General features: G+C 42.4%; 6 protein-coding genes across 6 annotated transcripts; 1 reads left to right on the forward strand and 5 right to left on the reverse strand.

The window, feature by feature from the left end:
- Positions 1-2,548: 2,548 nt before the first annotated feature.
- PHALS_06363 (hypothetical protein F444_14455) lies at positions 2,549-3,801 on the forward strand (the record flags this gene model as incomplete). The annotated part of the gene is made up of 2 exons (XM_024719635.1): positions 2,549-2,605; positions 2,686-3,801. The coding sequence occupies 2 exons, from the start codon at positions 2,549-2,551 to the stop codon at positions 3,799-3,801; spliced, it is 1,173 nt and encodes a 390-aa protein (XP_024584914.1).
- An 86-nt stretch (positions 3,802-3,887) lies between these two features.
- Positions 3,888-6,818, reverse strand: PHALS_06364 (serine threonine protein kinase; the record flags this gene model as incomplete). The annotated part of the gene is made up of 7 exons (XM_024719636.1): positions 3,888-4,409; positions 4,470-4,545; positions 4,602-4,924; positions 4,998-5,405; positions 5,480-5,639; positions 5,717-5,749; positions 5,836-6,818. 7 exons carry the CDS (start codon positions 6,816-6,818, stop codon positions 3,888-3,890), a joined length of 2,505 nt encoding a protein of 834 aa, XP_024584915.1.
- A 589-nt stretch (positions 6,819-7,407) lies between these two features.
- PHALS_06365 (uncharacterized protein) lies at positions 7,408-7,707 on the reverse strand (the record flags this gene model as incomplete). Its single annotated transcript, XM_024719637.1, has 1 exon — positions 7,408-7,707. The coding sequence occupies one exon, from the start codon at positions 7,705-7,707 to the stop codon at positions 7,408-7,410; it is 300 nt and encodes a 99-aa protein (XP_024584916.1).
- Positions 7,708-11,328: 3,621 nt separating this feature from the next.
- On the reverse strand, positions 11,329-14,035 carry PHALS_06366 (Kelch-type beta propeller; the record flags this gene model as incomplete). Its single annotated transcript, XM_024719638.1, has 6 exons — positions 11,329-11,982; positions 12,066-12,274; positions 12,332-12,463; positions 12,525-13,463; positions 13,541-13,822; positions 13,876-14,035. The coding sequence occupies 6 exons, from the start codon at positions 14,033-14,035 to the stop codon at positions 11,329-11,331; spliced, it is 2,376 nt and encodes a 791-aa protein (XP_024584917.1).
- A 205-nt stretch (positions 14,036-14,240) lies between these two features.
- On the reverse strand, positions 14,241-14,883 carry PHALS_06367 (hypothetical protein F442_14305; the record flags this gene model as incomplete). The annotated part of the gene is made up of 3 exons (XM_024719639.1): positions 14,241-14,320; positions 14,419-14,569; positions 14,629-14,883. 3 exons carry the CDS (start codon positions 14,881-14,883, stop codon positions 14,241-14,243), a joined length of 486 nt encoding a protein of 161 aa, XP_024584918.1.
- A 109-nt stretch (positions 14,884-14,992) lies between these two features.
- On the reverse strand, positions 14,993-17,828 carry PHALS_06368 (hypothetical protein PPTG_14520; the record flags this gene model as incomplete). The annotated part of the gene is made up of 6 exons (XM_024719640.1): positions 14,993-15,836; positions 16,134-16,410; positions 16,475-16,718; positions 16,782-17,631; positions 17,699-17,755; positions 17,815-17,828. 6 exons carry the CDS (start codon positions 17,826-17,828, stop codon positions 14,993-14,995), a joined length of 2,286 nt encoding a protein of 761 aa, XP_024584919.1.
- Positions 17,829-20,515: the final 2,687 nt, after the last annotated feature.

Below are 20,515 nucleotides of genomic sequence, written 5' to 3' on the forward strand. Positions count from 1 at the left end.
TTTGCTGCCGCAACAGGTCTGCCATAAGCCCCCATAGTTGTTCCTCTCTTCACTTGTTTGAATGGTCATGACGATGTGACACTTTCTTTATTCGAGTTATGCAACAGACGTCACTGAAACTAAACCTAGCGTCATTCAATATGTATCCGATCAAGGGAGTAGTTTTCGTCAAATACACAAATACTTTGTCATGCAAAAACAGGATTAGTGACCGATAGTAAATGTCCATAATACCGGACCGAGTTTGCACCAGAGAGAGTACAGCAAGAGGAGAATTGTACATGCTTACAAATGCAGCTATGAAATTTTTTTCTACATAACAGCATGGTAGGTTGCACATTGGTTAGCGCGCTTGACCAAGTAATGAATAAAATCCACTGCTCATCGCTACACTTTGGAAAGTTCGGCTCTCTAAACCAGCTCGAGTTACTCGATAACAGGCTAATCTTTGCCATGCGTTTTGCGGTGGGGAGTCACGACGCTTTTCGCCGTAGGAAACAGGCATACAGTGCAGCTATCGCGAGGAGAAGAGGCGAGACGAAGCAGACTCCACTAACTCAGTGAAATTTCGATGCCACTACGACAGTTCTGATTGGAGAACGCATCGGCTACATCACCGAGAAGGGCTCGCAGATCGTCGCTCGTGAAGACTGCGCATTCTTAGAATATAATTGGAATTTGCGGGCGTAATAATGAGAGGGACCTTGATGAGAATATTTACAGAGAAGCAGACATTGAGGAATGCAAATGACAGAGCGAGCACCAAGCGCAGAGGGTAATCGTTAAGCGATCTTTTTAACGCATTCTTCTGTTAAAACGAATTATATATGACCTCAGTGTGTTATACATCTGGGGCCATCGTAACATAATGTGCGTACAAAACACAATATCGTCACTATTGTCTCTCGGACGGTGAAGAGGCTTGAACAACCCAAACGTAGTCCCATGATGAAGAGTTATGATGAGTACTTAGTACAGAAGAGGGATGTTGGACCTCGTAAATAAGAGGTCCGTGAACATGTGGGCTATTAATCACACACCATACAGTTTAAATAGAATCGCTATTGAGAAACGTTAATATCCTGTATCAGCCTGAACTAAACTTGATTATATACATTCCTCCTGTAATTGACTCAAACACAAAGCAGCAAGCACTTTTGTGAGTTTTCGGCTCCGCTTTTGGGCGAATCGCACGAATAGAATCTTTGTGCATGTATCAACGCGGACTCGTCGAGACAAAGCCTTCTCTTGTAATGTGCATGACTAATGTAACTTTTGAAATTAAAGAGCGATAAGCATCTAATAACTTGAGAGGCCCGTGGCTCCGCTTCTGGATGAAGCGTATGAGCCCATGTGTTTGTTAACGCGGACTCGTAGAGTCAAACTTACTTCATGCGACACGCAAAGCAACCACGTTTTAGCTACCCCTTTCTGATTTCAGTTGCCTGGCGGTGATCGTTTGCGCCATTAAATTCTTGGTTTTTTGTTCCTTGGCTCCGTCATCCTTGGACACTTCAAGATGAGGTCGAGTAGACCGCTACTATGAAAAATCTCAATGATTTAGTCGCCTAATTGTTGAGTTCCTATTGGTGCAGAAGTCATTTGTTTGTAGCACAGGCAAGAGTTTGAGCGTACAAACTGATGAGCCGAAGGCAGAATGTAAAACATATCCTGATCGTGCTACAGTCTATGTGCAAGCTGCTAGCTTTCCTTACATGTCGTTCAAGTCACCTTCATTGAGCTTCTCTTCTTTGGAAACCTTCGGTTCTTGAACAGTCTCCTGTATGCACGTCACGCAGTAATTCGTGTGCCCTGTCGTATAATTCGCTCTCAGAAGTTGTCGTGGTGACGATATTGAACTCTCTATGCAGCGACAGTGCATACTCTAACATAACGTGGTCTTGAAAGGGATCTTTTCGCTGTCAATAGCATCGGATAGTAGTCACTATTTTAATTTTTTATTTTCAATCCTTATTTGTATGGGTAGAGGGAGTCTATTTGAAAGGAGATAATGATTTAAATCTACATGATTTCTGAGACTATTTCAATTGTTCGTTTGTAGTCTCTTGCTACAACTATTTCTTACAACTCGGACCATCTGTTGAGTCACTGAATATTTTAATTTGAAGAGAAATGTGGTTGGTCATCTACACCAATATGTACTAAGCATGTCTTCCGGTTATTGCCACGCGAAGGACACCCTCTGCTTTTATTCTAGCTACGACAGGTACACATCAACGAAAATCTAGAGCGTGTAAAACAATTACGTAGTACTCACGAGTTATAATTCAAGACTATAAAAAAAGTTTGCGTTGTAATCAGACAATATTAAAAATATAGGTTGACCCTCAAAATATAGTATAATAGCGCATGTTCTAAGCTCTATCACGAACAAACCACACTGTTGTCAATTGTTGTCTTGAACATGACACTGGTGAAAACCGCGCAGTCATCCCCGTCATCTTCAAGCTGCAGCTCTACAACATCCAGCAATAGCAGCTCATCCTTTGCTAAAATGAGGCGAGGCCAACTATCAGAGCCGACGTCAATGGTCCATTTATCACCAGCGACAGAAGTGGCCATTCGTTTACTTCCTGGCAACGATGTAGGCTCATGTGCTCGAATCAACAACTTTTTTTTACTTACTTATTACATTTTATGCTGCTACATGTATTGTATTGTCAGCGCTGTGTTGATTGTAAGGCCATTTATCCACAGTGGGCAGGTGTCTCTTTCGGTGTGTTGCTATGTCTAGATTGCGCTGGTAAACACCGCTCTTTAGGTGTACAGACGAGCTTTGTCAAGTCTTTAGTCATGGATTCATGGTCAGAAAGTGAAGTGCGTTCACTGGAAGTGGGTGGCAATGCCAAATGGATTGCCGTGTGCACCGGAATTGGTATTTACGATAGTCCCATGGAGAAAAAATACTCTTCAAGCGTTGCGAAAGCTTACAAATATCAAGTGGCTCTGGCTGCTGCCAAAGATCCATCATGTGAATGCACACTTAAAGCCACCTCATTTTTGGTGATGCTTCGTGACACGGTGACTTTCAATGATATAAAATCTATTTCAAAGAAAGATTCAATTCCATCGCCAACAATGACTACAGATATGTCACAGACAAGTGATCCCTTAGATGGTGAATGTGTCAAGTGTACAACGTGCTGCTCGATGATATCACTCAATCAATTAAATGGGCACTCGAAATCTTGCTCTGTCAGCACATCTGAAAATTTAAATTGGAGAAAATATGAGCGAAAGTTCGGAGCTCCCGATGAACCGCTAGGTTTTACTCTGGTAAAATCTACGAATAACTTTGCAGAAGTGTCTCGTATCATTCCTGGCGGTGCTGCTGAACAAGCCGATGTCATTGTTGGTAGCTTGTTGATTGGTTTAAACAATACGAAGAACCTCAACTTTGATGATGTTGTTGATATGCTTCGATCACTTCCACGCCCGCTGACTTTCCATTTTGTCTTCCGTTCACACGTTGCTCCAGAGAGTCAAACGATTATCTCTTCCATTCCAGAGCCTAGAACGGTGGAGATCAAAGTTACGTTGCACGAGAAAGAAGAGCTGGGCTGTTCGCTATCCACGAATGTTAACTGCTTTGTTCGAAGCGTTGACGAAGACTCAATTGCGAAAAATCACGGCATTCTAGTTGGCTCTCGCGTAGTAGCGGTGAACGGTCAAAAGTTTTTGAAGCCGAAAGAATTAATCCATGCAATTTGCACTGCGCAGCGACCAATTGAAATAACGGTGCATCGGGTGGAAGGATTGATGAGAGGGTGGAGCAAATAAAGCAACAACAAAAAATGTAACTATGCTTGTAATATGATCTTCAGAAGTAGTCAGAATCACTAGTAAAATATTCATTCCATATCCTTCTATACATCAGCTAATGAACGACCATCCTGACCTCGGCTTCCATAGTAACATATAACATAATCTGCCGATGCTGGTGTAGGTAAGCGGAGAGTTGATAACGCCGGATGGTACATTACCTGCTTGAGCGTGAGGCGCTTCGATGGATCAAAATCAACCAGACTCATCAATAAGTTGATTGCGCCTGGAACTTTCTTCAGTCTTTCACGGCATCGGAAAATTGCTTCGTTGGTGCCGTGTGCGATGGAGTACAAAGACTGGTCATGCAAGAATTGGTCTTCCGTAGTCATAACATTGGTTGAACCTTGTAGTTGTCGACGTCTACGTTGGGGACGATTTATAGCTTTATCCTCTGGTCGTAAATGTTTAAGTAGCAGTTGCCACACTTTATCGCTTTTGCTCGGCTTTTCTTCTGGTAGCCCAAATAGTACTATGTATCGATACAAAGTGTGGCAGAGCGTGTTCTCGTCGTCACCACTAGCGACGCTTTTTATTACCGAAAAGCCGGAATTTTTTCGGGAGCTCTACAGTGCAGAAGTACTTCAGATCGTGCAAGTTTGTGTGATTACATATTAACTTTGTACCATCCAAACAGCCTTCAAGTCCTTTAGCAGATCTTTAGGGCATTTGACATCTTCCAGAATCTCTTCATATGGAGCTCTTCATAGTTTTGAATTCATCAGACTAGATCCACAAAAATGATCATGACCACATACCTTCCTGAAAGCAAATGCAGCAGACAAAGGCCCAACGAAAAGGTATCTGAAGCATAAGACAGCACAGCTGCATCACCTTCTAACATATATTCTACCGGTGAATTCTCCAAAGTGGTAAAGTGGTCGGCGGTAACAGCTTTCCCCAGACTTTCTAAATTGGAGTCAGCCGCGCCATAATCAGCTAACTTGACCCAATAGGAAAATGATGCAGGCATTTGGAGTACAAAGCAAGCGCTTTCCACCATATAGTGCAGCACAACATCAGATCCTGGATCCTTCATTTTCTCGGAACGACCAATATCCTTTAAGAAAAAGTTAAGCAGCTATACAAGCAAATTGTAGCAAATAATTTCACAGCTTATGTAAGTAGCAATGGCAACGAATTGTAAGTACTACCTTAATATCACCATGCCGCAGATGAAATCTCTCTCGGGCACAGTACAACCCAAACACCATTTGAAAGAAGAAGGGTATGGCAACAGAGTGCAGTGGTAAATTCTGGTTCTCTTGCAAGCTGATGAAGTCTTCAAGATCACCCCCATCGCAGTACTCCATTCGCATGTACTGAAAAATATGGTCGCGTTTGTTACTGGCAGATTTCTGCTCTGTTTGCGTCTCACAATCAATACTTCCATTCGCCAGCAGCTCCATCGGTTTACGGTGCTCCTTACTACCCCATAGATTAGGAGAAGGTCGCTCGTGTGCAAGAAAAATGTCGAAAACCTGAAGAAAGTTGGGACAAATACCGCGCTCAGTTGCATCGGACAGCAAAATCGAATGCGCCACCTCTTGACGAATCACGCTCTGTAAACAAAACCATTTGAGCCGTACGAGAATCATACTACACTCATGTCAAATAGAAGGACTAAAGTCGTTACCTGATTGGCAATATCACTAATATCCATAACACTAACAGCTTCAAACCTATCTTGCTCCAACGAAAACACCTTGAAAACTTCTTTAAATGCACCATCCGCAAGATATTGGCCATGTGGATGATGTTTGTAAAGCTGCTCTGTCGTGTAAAAGTCGCCAGTCCTGAATATGAGAAATGAGAGATAACATGATATGAGATCACGCGACAAATTAAAGGCATAGCTCGATGATTCACGAACTCAGTGTAGTTGGTGATAGTCCACGCATACGCCCTGAATTTGGATATGGCAGAAAGCATAAACACGCAGAGCTAATATCAGTATCAAGACGGTTTACATTGGACATTGAAATGACTCACATGACAACAACTTTCTCCCACATCGTCGAAACCTGACGAAGTGTCTCTTGAGAAGCTCTCACATCCACCAATCCAGAATAGAGCACAATCTCAACAACACTTTGGCTTAAAACACTACTTTTTTGTACACATGACACCTTGTCACGTGAGAAGCGTCGATAAACTAATGCTTTGTCGATTTCACAATCCTGTTCCATACTATCTGTTCGAGAATTTGAAAATGACATGGCGGATGGCGCTTTTGCAATTGAATGCAGTAGACGACCCGATATCCTTTCCAGCTTTGATAGCCGCCTCGCAATACGACGGTCTTTTCGAACTGAAGGCTGTGCAAGCATAACTTCCATTGCATCAGCAATCATCCTATGCTGTGTTGACGATAACGATCGACGAATCGTCGAAGGTGATGTACAATCTATTTTTTGTGTGTCCAATTCCTTGTAGTATTGAGTCATCCGAAGTAGAGTTGGATGCGTTGCATTAGCAGGTAAAGGCACTCGATGCTTCAATTCACTCAATATAACATCCGCTTTTAAATTAGATATACGCAGCATATAATGATTTGATGGAGAGTGGAATAGAAAGCCTAATGATCGAATCCAGTCTTCCAGTTCACTTCGCTTTCGCACCAACTTTCCACTAGATACAGGTAGCTTCACAATATAGCCTCGTTCGCCACCAAACTCAGCCTCATACCTTGTCTGTTGTGCAATACTTAATTGATCAGCGAGATATTCGACAAATTTCTGTGGCGCGCATTGAACTAATTCTTTAGTGCTCGGTCGAGTGCTAAGCTTCTGCTTCTTGTTCTGTAGAATTGTTCTCTTCGCTTTGGGCGTTCTCTTTCTCACAAACTTGCGAGCTTTTTTTTGTGGTGCTGCAGGTGATGGAGATATTTCTGGAAAGGATTGTAAGGATGGATTCGCTGCTTCGTCATCAGACGAGAGAGGCGAGCTGCAAATGCCTCGCCGGGCTCCTGCCATGACTATCTTAAAATTATGAATTCAAATTTAAGAAATTGAATCATATTTTGAATCTCAAGTAGTTCCGGAGTATAAGTAATGTGGCTGTTTATGTTTTAAAGAGCCATCAACGACAAAACCAACGATGGTAACACGGTGAGGTAGCCAACAAAGGACAAACAGCAGTAGAAATTTAGCTGAGCCGGTCAAAAAAGCTGAGTTTTGTAGCCGCTAGTTTGACCCTTCCATCAGTATCAGAGCTGTAGACGGCACGCCATGAGTACTGCCAAAGGACGTATACACCTGCTGGATCGGCGAGAGATTGACATGACAGTCTATAGGCTGAACACAACTTATCTTAAATATTTGATCGTTTGTACATGATAAACTAGCTGTCAGGTTGCTAAGGTGATACTAATGTTGATACGAAGTGAGACTTGTTAAATCAATTATTAATATATCTCGTGATCACGAGCTTAAAAATACTCCATAGGAGTTGCGACCGTGTCCAGCATCGAGTTTAGCGTTTGTCGCATGGCATTGCCTCATGTACTACGTATGTAGTCGATGATTCTCTAGGTTATTGTGTAGCTTTTACAGCCAACTTCATTTACGCTTGGACAGGAAACGTGCGTTCAGAGCACAATAAAATAAGCTCAAGCTTGGAAACCGGAGACACGTCGATAGGGCTTCGGTCCACAGTAGGATCAGCGCGACCGATAATTTCAGGAACCAAGGCGAATGAAACGCCTTTCCGCGATCGGCGCGTAGACTTTGCCATCATGTCCTTGTTGATCCAAGTGCAGTCTTGTAGATGGTTCTTCTTGGTATACAAGGCACGTAAGCACTCTTGACGGTAGTACTCAGTGAGGCAGGCCTCAATCTCCGATGCAATACGTTTGCCAAGCATGATACGAATACTTGGCTTTTATCTGAAGCCCGAGAGCAAATTAAGCAGTGAGCATTTGATCAGGAGACACTGTGGCCGTGTGGTTTAATTGTGGGCCAGCTACAGTAGTTCGCAGTGACTTGCCAGCTAGTATGTCTCGTCGCTTGTGGCGTGTACGGAAACTTTGCCTTTCCAGCTGCTTGCTGCGAACGTGCGCTTCCCAACTGGACGTATTATGCCTTTTCACATCCTTTGGCAGTTTAGGGCTAAATCATACAAAAATTCGAACTAGATAATATTATAAAGCTTTACTTCCCCGACCAGCATTTCGGAGCTAACAGAAGGAATCATGCCTCGATACAGAAAGAAAAAGGCAAATATCAAACCGCCAATCGTTCATGTCCTCAGCTGGACAAACAACTGTATTTATGCTCGATATGCAAGCAGCCTGCTGTGAACGGAATGGTGGGCAGCAAACATCGAGTTCCAGCTGAAAAATCTGATCAGAAAGCCCAAAACGAAGCTATGACAAAGTAAAGTTTTGAAATCTTGAGATTTTCAATCGCTCTGCCTGTTTGAAGCTACCAAATCGTAGGAGTAGAACAATTTGTCGACCACAAAGTAGATGTCCCCACTCGGTACTGACCAGAAAGGATACTCAGGTAATCTTACACATTGTAATTCATCATCTTAGATAATGGAGCCCGGACAATATCAATTTTTTATTTCTGCAGAAAAGAAGTGCTGTGCATAAGAACACGATTCGACCCGGAGATTCCGCGTGAAATCCCTGAATTGAATATCGCATAAACGTCACTCAATGTTCTCTTTAGCACAACCCCAATAGCCGTACTAACTACTAAAGTAGCGTTGACATCTTGAGCTAAGGAGCTAAGAAGGAATACAGACTGCTTCGATTTAGAAATTTATTCAACCGTTTTCTACCAGGACCAATATGGATTTGTTAAGGCAAAATGAGGAATCTATAGGGGTCTAGCTCTCCTTCACTGCGAGGTTGTGCACAGCACCACTTGCGCGAGATTAAACTAACGCTGACAACTGATTTCAAGTTGCAAGGATGATGTGCATACGTGTCTCTTTTTCTCGCGCACCAAAGGAAACGTCTTTTTCTTTAGTATATTTTGGACGTCGATCAATGCAAGAAAGTTCCTTTGGACGATCTATATTAGCGATGCTTTGACCTTCAAAATTTACAATTTTAAAGTGTCATGATCACAGCGAATCCACGAGATATCATGCTATCGTCTCAGTAATTTTTCACACATACTTAGATTAAATAAAGCATCAGAAGACGCGCCACTATTAAGCATCATAAGCGATATCTTCCTAAGCTTATTTAGTGTTGCAAGCATCACCCCTTTCCCGAAATTTTTGACGATCTTCACACAAGGCCCCTTCATGTCTGCTCTATCGAGTGTTTAGTTCATTCACAATTCCCTAAGGTTTTCAGCCTTCAGAAACGACAAAGCCCTTCATCGATTACTTTGCACACTTGTAACGCCGCAACTACCATTTGAGGTCTCGATGCCCGTAATATCGCTTTTGATTCGGTCGCATCTTCGTTGCTAACTACAGCCTTTCAAAAATTGTTAGCACTTTAATATTGCGAAAAAATCACTTTGATAAGCGTTCACTTTCTCACGCCGAACTTTGTCGATGCTTCATCAAATTCTCGATGCAAATAGACTAAAAGCTTTCTTGGACTGATGGACAGAATCTAAATAATCCCGCTATGCTTACTTACGTTGAAGTCCACTCATAAGTCTTCCCATGAACATTTTATTCACTGCCTTTCAAATTTACTTTGCACAGCTTATAATTCTATGTAGGGTGCACGAAGTCTGTCCATGTTTTCAGAGGTTTCTAGAGCCTGCACTTCATTTGGCCTTAGCGAGCGATGAGTTTCTTAAACCTTCGGTGTTTCGTCTCGCTCGTATCAATTGCTGTTTAGACTACAGGTCAGCTTGTTACATGGTATAAAGTTTCTTAACAGACGTCTATTTAGCAATCTCCTCCAATCGTCCCAATGTTAACGTTTCTAATGTTTTTGATCACCTCTGGTGCCTACCAGCATTCGTACTCTTTGTCTCGAGTGTCTTTATGTAATTCATCGAGCTGTGTAGTACATCTTTTCTTCACTTTGAAGTAAATTCGTCACAGTTTGTAGCTCACTTCTTCATGACCGTAAGGCGTTCAGCAGTCTCTTTTCCCCATTGCCAAACCTTCCTCGTGACTTATCATGTGCAAAATCCTGAATTTCTGGCAATCACTCTTCGCAATACACTCTTTATTGTTGGAGCAATCGAATGCCCCTCGCTCGAAACTTTCGACTTTATCATACTGATTGTTGAACCTGCAGCACTTACAAATTGTGCACGATATGATGGATATGATTACGCGAATTTACGTGGCCGCTTGGTTGGTTAAAGTAAATTATATTACATTGGATAGACTTGGAATTAGGTCCGAATAGCGAACTAAGCGTCTGGATGTATCAGTAGCTCAACCCACGGATAGCCGCAGACGGACATGCTCAAAATTTCTATGCAAAGTGAGCCTTGAAATGACAGTTCCTATCCGGGAATCCGACTGATGTTAACGACGAAGCAGTCAGCTGTTGGTCAAGCTAAAGGTCGAGAGTCTACTTATCAACATCACGTCCTAGTCTATCGCTCAAATGTTACTCTCCAGCATAAAATATGAATATGGTTTCGGCAACAATGGTCTTGCAGGTAGGCGATGACATAACAATTGGACCACGCTTTATAATATCAATGGCCTGGCGTTCCCATGACTTTTACGTGGAACACGATGTAACGATGGCTAAAATCATCTCGACAGCTGGTTCGAGGAGCATATCAAATTACAAGTGCCGATTGATTACGTATATTGTCTAAGACATGAACTAAGTGTATTGCTCATTGTGGACTCGAAGGAGGTTTACCGGATGAGGTAAGGCCGAAAAGAATGAAGCTGCCTTATATGGTGCAAGGAACTGAAACGAAAGTTTAGGAAAATCAACAGAAACATCGACTTCACGCAAATAAAAGATTTCGGGCACAAAGACAAGTGCTTCAATAGGGTATCTGAAAATGCCTAGACATCAACGATGGAAACGATGAAAATGCGGGGTTTCTCGTTGGGTAAAATGATTGTTTGACAATAAAGCGACTTAAATATGATCCTGCATTGTGAACATCTGAGCGAATGTGCTGCCGTCGAAATAGGATCGAGACGCGGGCTAAACAGGGTCGACGATCTCAATTTTAATAAAAAAAACTTTGAGTTTTAAAATTGTGAAAACAGGTACTTTACGTCATGGTGAAAGCAAGAAGCATGCTACACAATAATCGAGCTGAAGTGGTCAGTTCGACAATCCATGAAGGCTCATGCAGATACGAAAGCGGAGAAGCAACTAACACACTTTCGATATTTGATACCGTGCATGTGTAACATACGCAAAAAACTAAACCTGATTTTTCTATAGTACCAACCCTGAAAATCCATCATCTTTGTTCTTTTTCTGGGGTGGGTTACACATAAGTCACAACCACGACGAAGCAAATCTTAAGATTTTGATCTCCATGCCTTTACCGTTACATAATGTCAAAGATCGTACTGTCAGCGGATCAGCAAACACAGCCATCTTAAAATCGGTAGCACCAGCTGGTCCATAAACACACGTAAAAGTGCGGCCGTGCGAGGGGATGGGAATATTCTGAAGGCCAACCGATGCGGCGCAAAAAGCTTATGAGCTATAAAATCTCGCATTTGTTGACCTGGAATCGTTGGGTAATAATCACCGAAGTTACTACATAATATACCCGCCACAAACATATTGCCCGTCATAGTGTACACGGTCTTGGCACTACGATGCTTGACGCGGGTTAATTTAGTAATTTGTGCAAACGTAACCCCATTCAGGATATCGACCTCGCAAAAACTTTCATTGGCAAAGCTTGTACTGCTCCTAGATAGTATTTTTGATGTTGTATTTCTGGATGGGCAAGATCGAAGTCCTGATGTGAATGTCAAGAGCACGTCGTTCACTTGCAACTCACTTGCTGGTTTCTGTGCTAAACTCGCTATTGGTCCGTGATGTAATCTGGGCCCATACTTGAAGCTTGTGTTCTTCGGTTCTATCCCAGAATCTATGTAATACACAAGATGATTCGGGGTGATTTGAAGCGATTCCTGCAAGCACAAGCAGATTACATGCATCACAATTGTTCTTGCAAACAATGCAGACTGATCCGATTCCAAATACCACTGTACCTATGTATTTGCAAGAACAATGTTCATAAGACACCAAGCAGTTACATCACCGGACAATACTACTCAAATTGGTCGATATGTACCTGTTGTTGCTCCATGCCTTCATGGCTAACGCTGATGTACTCAGTCTCGAGAGTTCGATAGCTTTCGTGCGGGATGTAATAGACTCTTGAGTACACAACATTTCCAATCTCATCCATCGCAAGTACCGAGTCTCCGACCTTCACGTCTTCCATGCGTTTGGTTTTCCCGTCGGAGACCATAACCATAGCCGAATCGGGGAAGCAATTCGCTGAATAACAAAAGCATCAGATTGATAGATCGCAAGAAGTGGCAATTCTAGCCCTACTCGATTCAATGACTGTATAGCCCAGTTCGCTATCACAGAATGCTCCAGATTTTCCAGTGTTGCACCGGCAAGTACCGCCTTGTACGCACACACCTGCGCCAGAGCAAATCTCGCCTTCTCGCTCACACAGCACTACATGGAAAATATTGTTTCTTAATCTGCAAGATCAGTATTTTTATTGTGGTATACGCACTCCCATCGCTGCTTTGAAAGACATCGTTTACTTTCTGGACGCCGACATTTCCTGCTATAAGAAGAAGCGTGGGTACACCAGTGCTATTACGGTATCTAGCGTTGAGGTCTGTTTTGCACAGACCACATTCATCCGGGTAGAGTGTCTTTGTAATCAAAGAGTTATTGATCAATAATGTATGTTGGGCTGGAATCTCGGGCAAATGTGCACTGGGGTTACACACTGGAATGAGCTGATTTGCAAGGCTAATCGTTCCAGCTTCATTCATACACGACTCGTGACAATAGTAAGCTCGCGTGACTGTACGAAAAAATGGTACAATCGAATGTCCCCACTTTCCAAAACATACTTGTGCATTAGTTTGAGTTACCATACTCCATTCTGCAGTTGAAATGCCAGATGAACTCGAGCTTGCCGCTACCCACTCAACGCCGTCGCGCGTATACCACGCATCCGAGAATGGATACATTTTCTCAATACCATTTCCAACAATGCCTCCACCAATAACCCACAGTCTTGGTCCAAGCTGGACATCACTACTTGTTCTGGAGTCAAAGGATACAAGAGAAAACCAGGCTCGGGCGTCCCAAGGTGCTGCTTCAACGAGAACTTTCCAAAATCCACCAGCATTCATTTGCCATACATCGTGTAGACTGGTATCACGCCAACCACCCATCAAAAATAGATATTCAACTCGGGATGGATCGCCTGCTGTAGCATTTGTCATGACCTCGTGTGCAGCGCACGCGTGAGCAGCTCTCGGTGACCAAGGCACATTTACCTGTTGTTTCCATGATCCATCAAGAATTGAAGATGTAAACCAAACTTCATTGTTAAATGGACTCCCACCAAGCACCCAGAAATTTCCAGCAAAGACAACCGAGCAATGATAGCCTCTACCTGTCCAGGGAGCCTCTGCAGTAGCTTCTTTCCACAAAACTGTATTGAAGAACACAAGATGGCAACTAAGTAATCCTGTCGCACACTTCTATCGTATGGACCCAAGAACTGCCTACCTCCATCAGTAGTCACCCAGATATCGGCCGCTGGTTCTGGTGAAAAGCCTCCGAGTAGCGTAAGACGCTCCAATTTGTCTTTTGAGTCAATAAAGGCGGTCAAAGAATGTCCATAGCGTCGTCGAAACGGAGCTTCCTCCAGCGCTTCTGTCCACGTCACCCCATCATTTGAATAAATCACATCCGAGCGCATGGATGTGTACTTCAATTGTTTTGTGTAATATGAAGCTGACACGCCACCGACAACCCAAACTTTGTTTGCAAATACTGCCGCTGCTTGCGCTTCATATCAATGTGAATCTCTACAAATATTCAAAAAAAAGTCTTTTGCTTACAATCCCGTGAAAGGGTCAGCTTTGATAACAGCGACCATCTTGTGATTTCATTTTGCTCTGCTGCCGTTAAAGTGCATGATAATATGGTCGAAAGAGAGCTTGCAGCTTTAAAGCCATGAAACAGAGCGATTATTGCTAACGATAGCACAGTCATCGTCATGACACGGATACCCTATCGTGAAAGGACGCACCGCTTAAAGTTTTTTTTTGACAAGAATATAAAATCAAAAGAATATTATCAAATTAGTCGATTCAGCAATTGACTTCATGTGACTGATAGAATACGCCCTGCACATTATATAATCTTGCGCTTGATGCATCGCCGAGTCTTCAAAGGCGTTGTATTTATAATGACATTCGTCATTTCAGCACGCCAGAGCTTCAAATGTAGTGCCAAAATTCGTTTTCCTTTCCAAAAGAAGTGGATCCAGTTCATCTAAATATGCTGAGACGATGGTGAGCAAAGGATAGTCAAAACTTAAAAAGAGTCACTACGAGAGATATTTGGTGAATGCAAGACGACGGCATGGACTACAAACTCACCACCATCGGTGTATCCAATTTGATCTGTGCAATTAAGTCGCTCTTTTCTAGCTTCAGGGGAATCGGTCTCATCGATAATTTTCGACTGCAAGATTTCCTCGACGATATCTTCAAGTGTAACTAAGCCTTTCAGCTCGTAAAATGGATCGCTCTGATTACCACAGCAGAGCTTTTAGTCAGATGAAAAGCTAATTTCATGATCAAACGTACCGGTCCAGAGTTATTGACGTCATAAACGAGTGCCATGTGGGTACTCCCCAACTTGAAGACGCTAAGAATTTCGCCAAGTCGTGCATCAAGCCAAATGCGGTGTGCTGCGACTGCAAACACACGTGCAAATGCCATAAGCGGCACATCTTGATTCGGATCCACATAGATCAAGTCTTTTGTGAAAACGATGCCCACAACATCGTTTGGGTCTTTATTCCACACAGGTATGCGGCTGTAGCCATTGTTGTAGACCATTTTAAGCGTCTCTAGATTAAGTATTGTACTGGTGTATGACAAATGACGACAGTAACAGAAAAAAACAAGAGTTAGACAGTTAAGGAAGCAGATATCCACGATAGCAAGATTAAAGACATGAGAAATTTAACATCGTAAAGGATATCGGAAGGGAAAACACTTTCCGAGCTGGAATCATGATATCACTCACAACCTTGTTCTTGTAGCGCATTGCTCCTCTAACAATGAATCCCTCTTCAGGGTGCATAATCTTTTGATTCACGTGAATTTCCACAAGTTTTTGTAGCTCACGTTTTGTAAACACTGTGCCCACATCTTCACCAACTGTACGGTCCAACACATAACTTACTGGTTTTGCAAATATGTATAATACAAGTCGCAATACTCGTACAAATGGTACGAATGTCGATCCAATTATTAATGCATGACGTGAACAAAGTGACTGCGGGATGATCTCACCACAAAGGACAATGAGGATGGTCGAGACGAAGAAACCCACAAGACCATTCGTCAAGTCGGCCATTAAAATCGATAAAAGACTATTTACTGCCACAGTAGTCAGCACTAACGTCGTAAGCAATAAATTACTGTCTGCTCGGACGGGTAGGATGCGCTTAGCTGCTCTAGCCTTCTTCATCTCATCTAATGTAGCTCCAGGACGACCTCCAGCACGAACGATCACGTCTAAACTCACTTTGTCCAGCGACAAAAGTCCCAGTGTAAGACCCGATGCAATGGCCGACATGATGATGAGCAATACAATGGCAACAAAGTGGATAACCGTCGTCATGTCTAGCCTCTCGGAGCTAATCTTTTCGGTGTCTAAATTCGTACCATTTGTTCCTTCGTGACTGAATTGTGTGATTTGCCGAGCTAAAACATTCGTGGTCGCTTCATCGATAAAGAACGAAGACATAGACGTAGCCGTATTTGTTGATACAAAAAACAATAGACTGACGAGTAACAGCATGGAGCTCTGCCACATTGCAAGCGTATAGACGGATAAGGAATCTGCGTTAAAACCGTTTCGAGTCATAATGAGATAATACAATACATTGCTTCAACAATCTGTCTTTAAAAATATCGGAAGAAACAATCTGAAATCATGAGAATATTCCAGTCGTGGAGGTCACAAATGCTAAGTTATGTACATAATAGGCTCACAATACGAAATATAAGAAATCTTTATTATTTTTTCAGCCATAAAAATGCTTTCTGATATATAAAATAAGCTAGCAGACTACACATACCAATATCCAGCCTGCACCATGACCTCAGGATAAAGATTGTGCCACTCTTGAACCAGCGGCGCATACAAGTCTGGATGCGAGCGCTGAAACGCAGCAGGATCTTCAGCAAAACACACGAAAATTGTGGCGACCGAGCTGTCGATGACGGCAAGTGGCGTGACAGCGACACCAATGCCAACCACGAGACCCAATACGGCTAAGAATACAGTGCTATCGTGAAAACTCATCGCGTCAGTTGTCTCCGCAATCAATGCGCCAGCACCGGCACAAATAAGTCCTAAAAATTAAGAAAAAAAAAGTCAATACCAATTTCTCATCTTTTCAACTCGATTAAGACATACCAACACCCAGAGCTGCAAAGCCGAGCACGTTGCCGATAAGGTCGTCATTAATAATAGCATCAAAGCCGCGCTGCTTGAACAGCTCAAACACAGCTTTGCCAGCTTGCGTAAACTTGTAGCCATAGATACCGACATAAACGTACGCCCAGCGATTAAAGTATTCCATCAAAGATTGCAGACAACCCAAGATGCACTCAGCAAAACATGCCATTGCACTTCCTTCTTGACGACCATTTTCTGCCAGCTACAATAAAGTGATTCCTTTAGCATAGACATCGAGATTAAAGCTTCAAATTAATCTTCGTACCGCACGAAGTGCCTGTAGAAACGCTACAATCAATGAGCCAAAGCATATCGAGCCGAACGATGTCGTCGTCGCTCGCTTTAGAGACGCAGCCGTTGCTCCCTTTGACTCTGCCTGATACCAGAAAGTCGCAACGGTACCAGCAACAGTTGTGTGAGCAACATTCTTAAAAACTTGCAGTCCCCAATAAAACGATAAAAGCAAGAAGAAAAACGCGGCATAGGATCCACGTGGTTGTCTGGATGTAGATCTTGTAGACGATGTGTTGCTTGCGTAGTTATCCGGCTCATTTTCAGCGATTTCGTTCGCAACACCAACTAGCGCCATGGACCAGATGACAACCCAAACTATTTGGACAACCGTGAAAACAACGGACACAATGTACGTAGATCCATGCTTAGAAATTGCTCCTTCAGCCACTCGAAGGTTAGCAACTGCAAAAGGGATGCGATGTTGTACTGCACGTGCATAGCAAATGTGTAATAAGGCAATTAAAACTCCAAATATGGCGATGAAAAGATTGCCAATGATAAATCCATATGCAGCGAATGCACAGGAAATGCCGACGTTAAACCAGAGCACGAAAAGAATCATAACGCGTGCATAAGCGACAATGAGTTTGACCATTGTAAGTGCAAGCGTCATAGAGATAACGGCCATTCCAACGGCAATGCTCACCACAACTCGTGTATCGTCGCCCGACAGCAATTCACTTGAACTGCCTTGCGAGTCTGTGACCGTCTTAACGCCCCACAAGGCCATCAACGCAATAATGACACCAACATTCAGCACAAATAACACTGCATACGGCCAGTCCTGGCAGCCAGCTTTGTCCTCTGGGTTGTTCTTTTCACTGTATACAAATTTTCATAATTAGAAACTACCCAGTATAACTAGAGAAAAAGTGTTGTGAGGCGTACGGCTTGATAGGGTTTACTTCTGGAGCGCTGTAGTTGCGTGAAGCGTCGCTCGTGTACCTGTGTGCGATGAGTATGTCAGTTAAATGGAACAGTGTGCGGAAGGATCAAACACGCACGAATGGTTAAACATGACGTTAGGGTCGTGTCGACTGTTTGCAAGTTTATATAATGGGAGGTGCGGCTTGTCTAACCTTATACCGCAGAAGCTGAATATTCGAGAAGAGAAATATTGGAAAATAAAAAGAAAATCAACAGGATAAAATATCGAGATTCTGGTAAATGTATGAGTTACATTGCATGTATCCCAGTTCAAATTTAATCCGTAAACTTGCTGTTCAAGCTCATTTGATGCCAAGTTTGGCTGGTGTTGTCATGATTAGATGCTTTTTGTGATAACTAGGTGATAGTATGCTTCATCCTGTTTGCATAAGCACTGCATGGTTATTACATTTGCTAATTCAGGTTGCTCTACTCGTCCATCTTCTCTTCTCTTCTGGTGTGCATAAGACGTCAGCTTCTTTGTGTTAAAGTCGAGTTCAAAGCTGAACATGGAGTCAGTTCATCCGCAGCGTGTAACATTTCACCAAAACGATAACTTTGCAATAAGAAGTTATGACTTCGATAGTGAATGGTTCATCCAGAATGATGTTTGTGTGAAGGGTATTTGGTTTCAGGGTATGGACCAGCATTCGTCATCACCAAAGTAAAGAGGAGTCTTTATCTTAACTGTATCATGCTAAAAAAGCTCGGCAGTACGCTTGCTTGTTTCAAATTCGAAGTTCTCCATTTGATGCGTTAACATACGAGTCATTATATCATGAAGTTTATTTGCACGGGCCAGGAAATAAATCATATCTTCTGAAGCATGGAGGTGTTGGATATGAAGGGTTGAAATCTAATATAAAAGCGGAAATTAAAATAGAATACGAAGACTGCACACGTCAAAATTGGAGGTGCCTGTGGTTTTACCCACTCTGTCGTGAAAGGTACTGCGCCAGTCTTTGGAGCTGCCATTCAAATATTTAGCACCTTTCCGGTGTCGCAGCACGTTTCGATGTTCTCTAGGTAATGTTGGGACAAGCACTGTGAACTGGTGTGCTCGCATTGACCTATTTCAGTGACTTTATGCACAGGAGCACATCTTAATCTTATCAAAAAGTGTATCAGCTTGATGAAGACGATACTTGCAAAATCTAGATTATTTTGGAATTTGGAGGTCAGTACAGAAAGCTGATATACGTAATCGAGTCGTCTTCAGACGTGGCACGTTGGTTTGTCGTGAAAGCAATTACCTCAGAAGTAAAGGATAGTCTTCACGTCTGGGTGATATATAATCACTTATTGGGAAGCAATTTACCTGACAGTCAGTTTTTGCGTTCCAAAAATAATTAAGCAAAAATTTTAGCTATCTCTGAAATGAAGCGAAATATTGTAAAAGCGGTAGACTACAAGCTCGCTTTACAAATATATAACTATTTAGTTTTGCTATCCAAGTTGGATTAAGGATCGGAAAATTAGATGTCGCAGGTTAAATTCAGCAACGGTCTTGTAAACTTCGAAGCAAAATGTAGCGTTTTTGTGTATCTAGTTCATGAAATTGCGAAGTCAATTACAAAATTTGTAAGCTGGCTTGATAATTATACTATAAGCGAATACAGAAAACATCCTATGGTATGAATTCACAATAGAATAACAGTTTCACTCATGTCGAAAAAAACTTGAACTTATACTAATGCAAGTTAGTGTGTAAGAGCTTTGAAGATTCGCTGTATGCGTCAGCAGTGCATTGTTAGGCACTGTCGAAAAATGTCTACAATTTGAAGACAGAGCACGTCGTAAGTTGTTTGTTATGGCTGATACATATCTTTTGAGAAAATAGTGTACCTAGTACGAATAGGGAAATCAACACCAAAATTGTTTCGTCAGTGGCCGGAAACAGTTCAGTCGACGACCCAATCGTACAGTGGTAGCGAAGTCAATTACTTTGGTGGGAGAAAGATGCCAAATAGCTTGGCTCTATGGCACTTCCACATTCAGTTTTATGGTGTTTCCAACGTAGAACAACATAGACGCAATCAATACACCGACAGTTTTATCGAAGATTCAAGTCATTATGTTGTAGTCGAGTAGTACATCCGATAAGCGGGAAGATTAAAGCGCTGAAGACTCCGTTGCGTACTCCAGTATCTATAAGGTGGAAAAATTTCGCCAAGCTGTAATGTCTATAACAGTAGCTGTGGGATATGTGTAACGGGTAACACGTACCCTGGTAACAGGGGGGGTGTCACACGAGATGTGCTTGGTGTGACTGCACCCAAACAAGAATAAGGTATGTGGCTAGGTAGCTAGTAGTTATGCATGTATTTAGATTTTACTATATATATTATGTAGAATCTATACATTTAAAATTAGGCGGGTTAGCCGCAGATAAAAAAAATAAAAATCAGTTTTGACTTTGACCCGAAGAGTTTATTAGCCTTAGTTAAGGTAGTAACTACTCTTGGAGGTAGCGGATTGCGATCCGCTATCTCGTAATGGTTCTTGTAAAGAACCAAAGGTTGACGAAGCGAGACCCACAAGTTTTTCAGCAATAAATTCACTTCTTGAAACCCTTTTTGCAATAAGTAGACAGGACCCGGACTTCCCCGGTAGTCACCCACCCGGTAACATTACATAGCTCCATTACAAACTCTTACCTACCCAGCGTAATTGTTTATGCTGAATATGAAAATCAAAATTAGATTTATGTGCAGCACGTGTTTTTCTTGTAACAATAGTTTTTACATGCCATACCACTAATATACGTAGAATTTCACG

The sequence above is a fragment of the Plasmopara halstedii genome, assembly GCF_900000015.1.
Source record: "Plasmopara halstedii genome assembly, contig: Scaffold_2956, whole genome shotgun sequence".
In the NCBI taxonomy this organism is placed as follows: Eukaryota; Oomycota; class Peronosporomycetes; order Peronosporales; family Peronosporaceae; genus Plasmopara; species Plasmopara halstedii.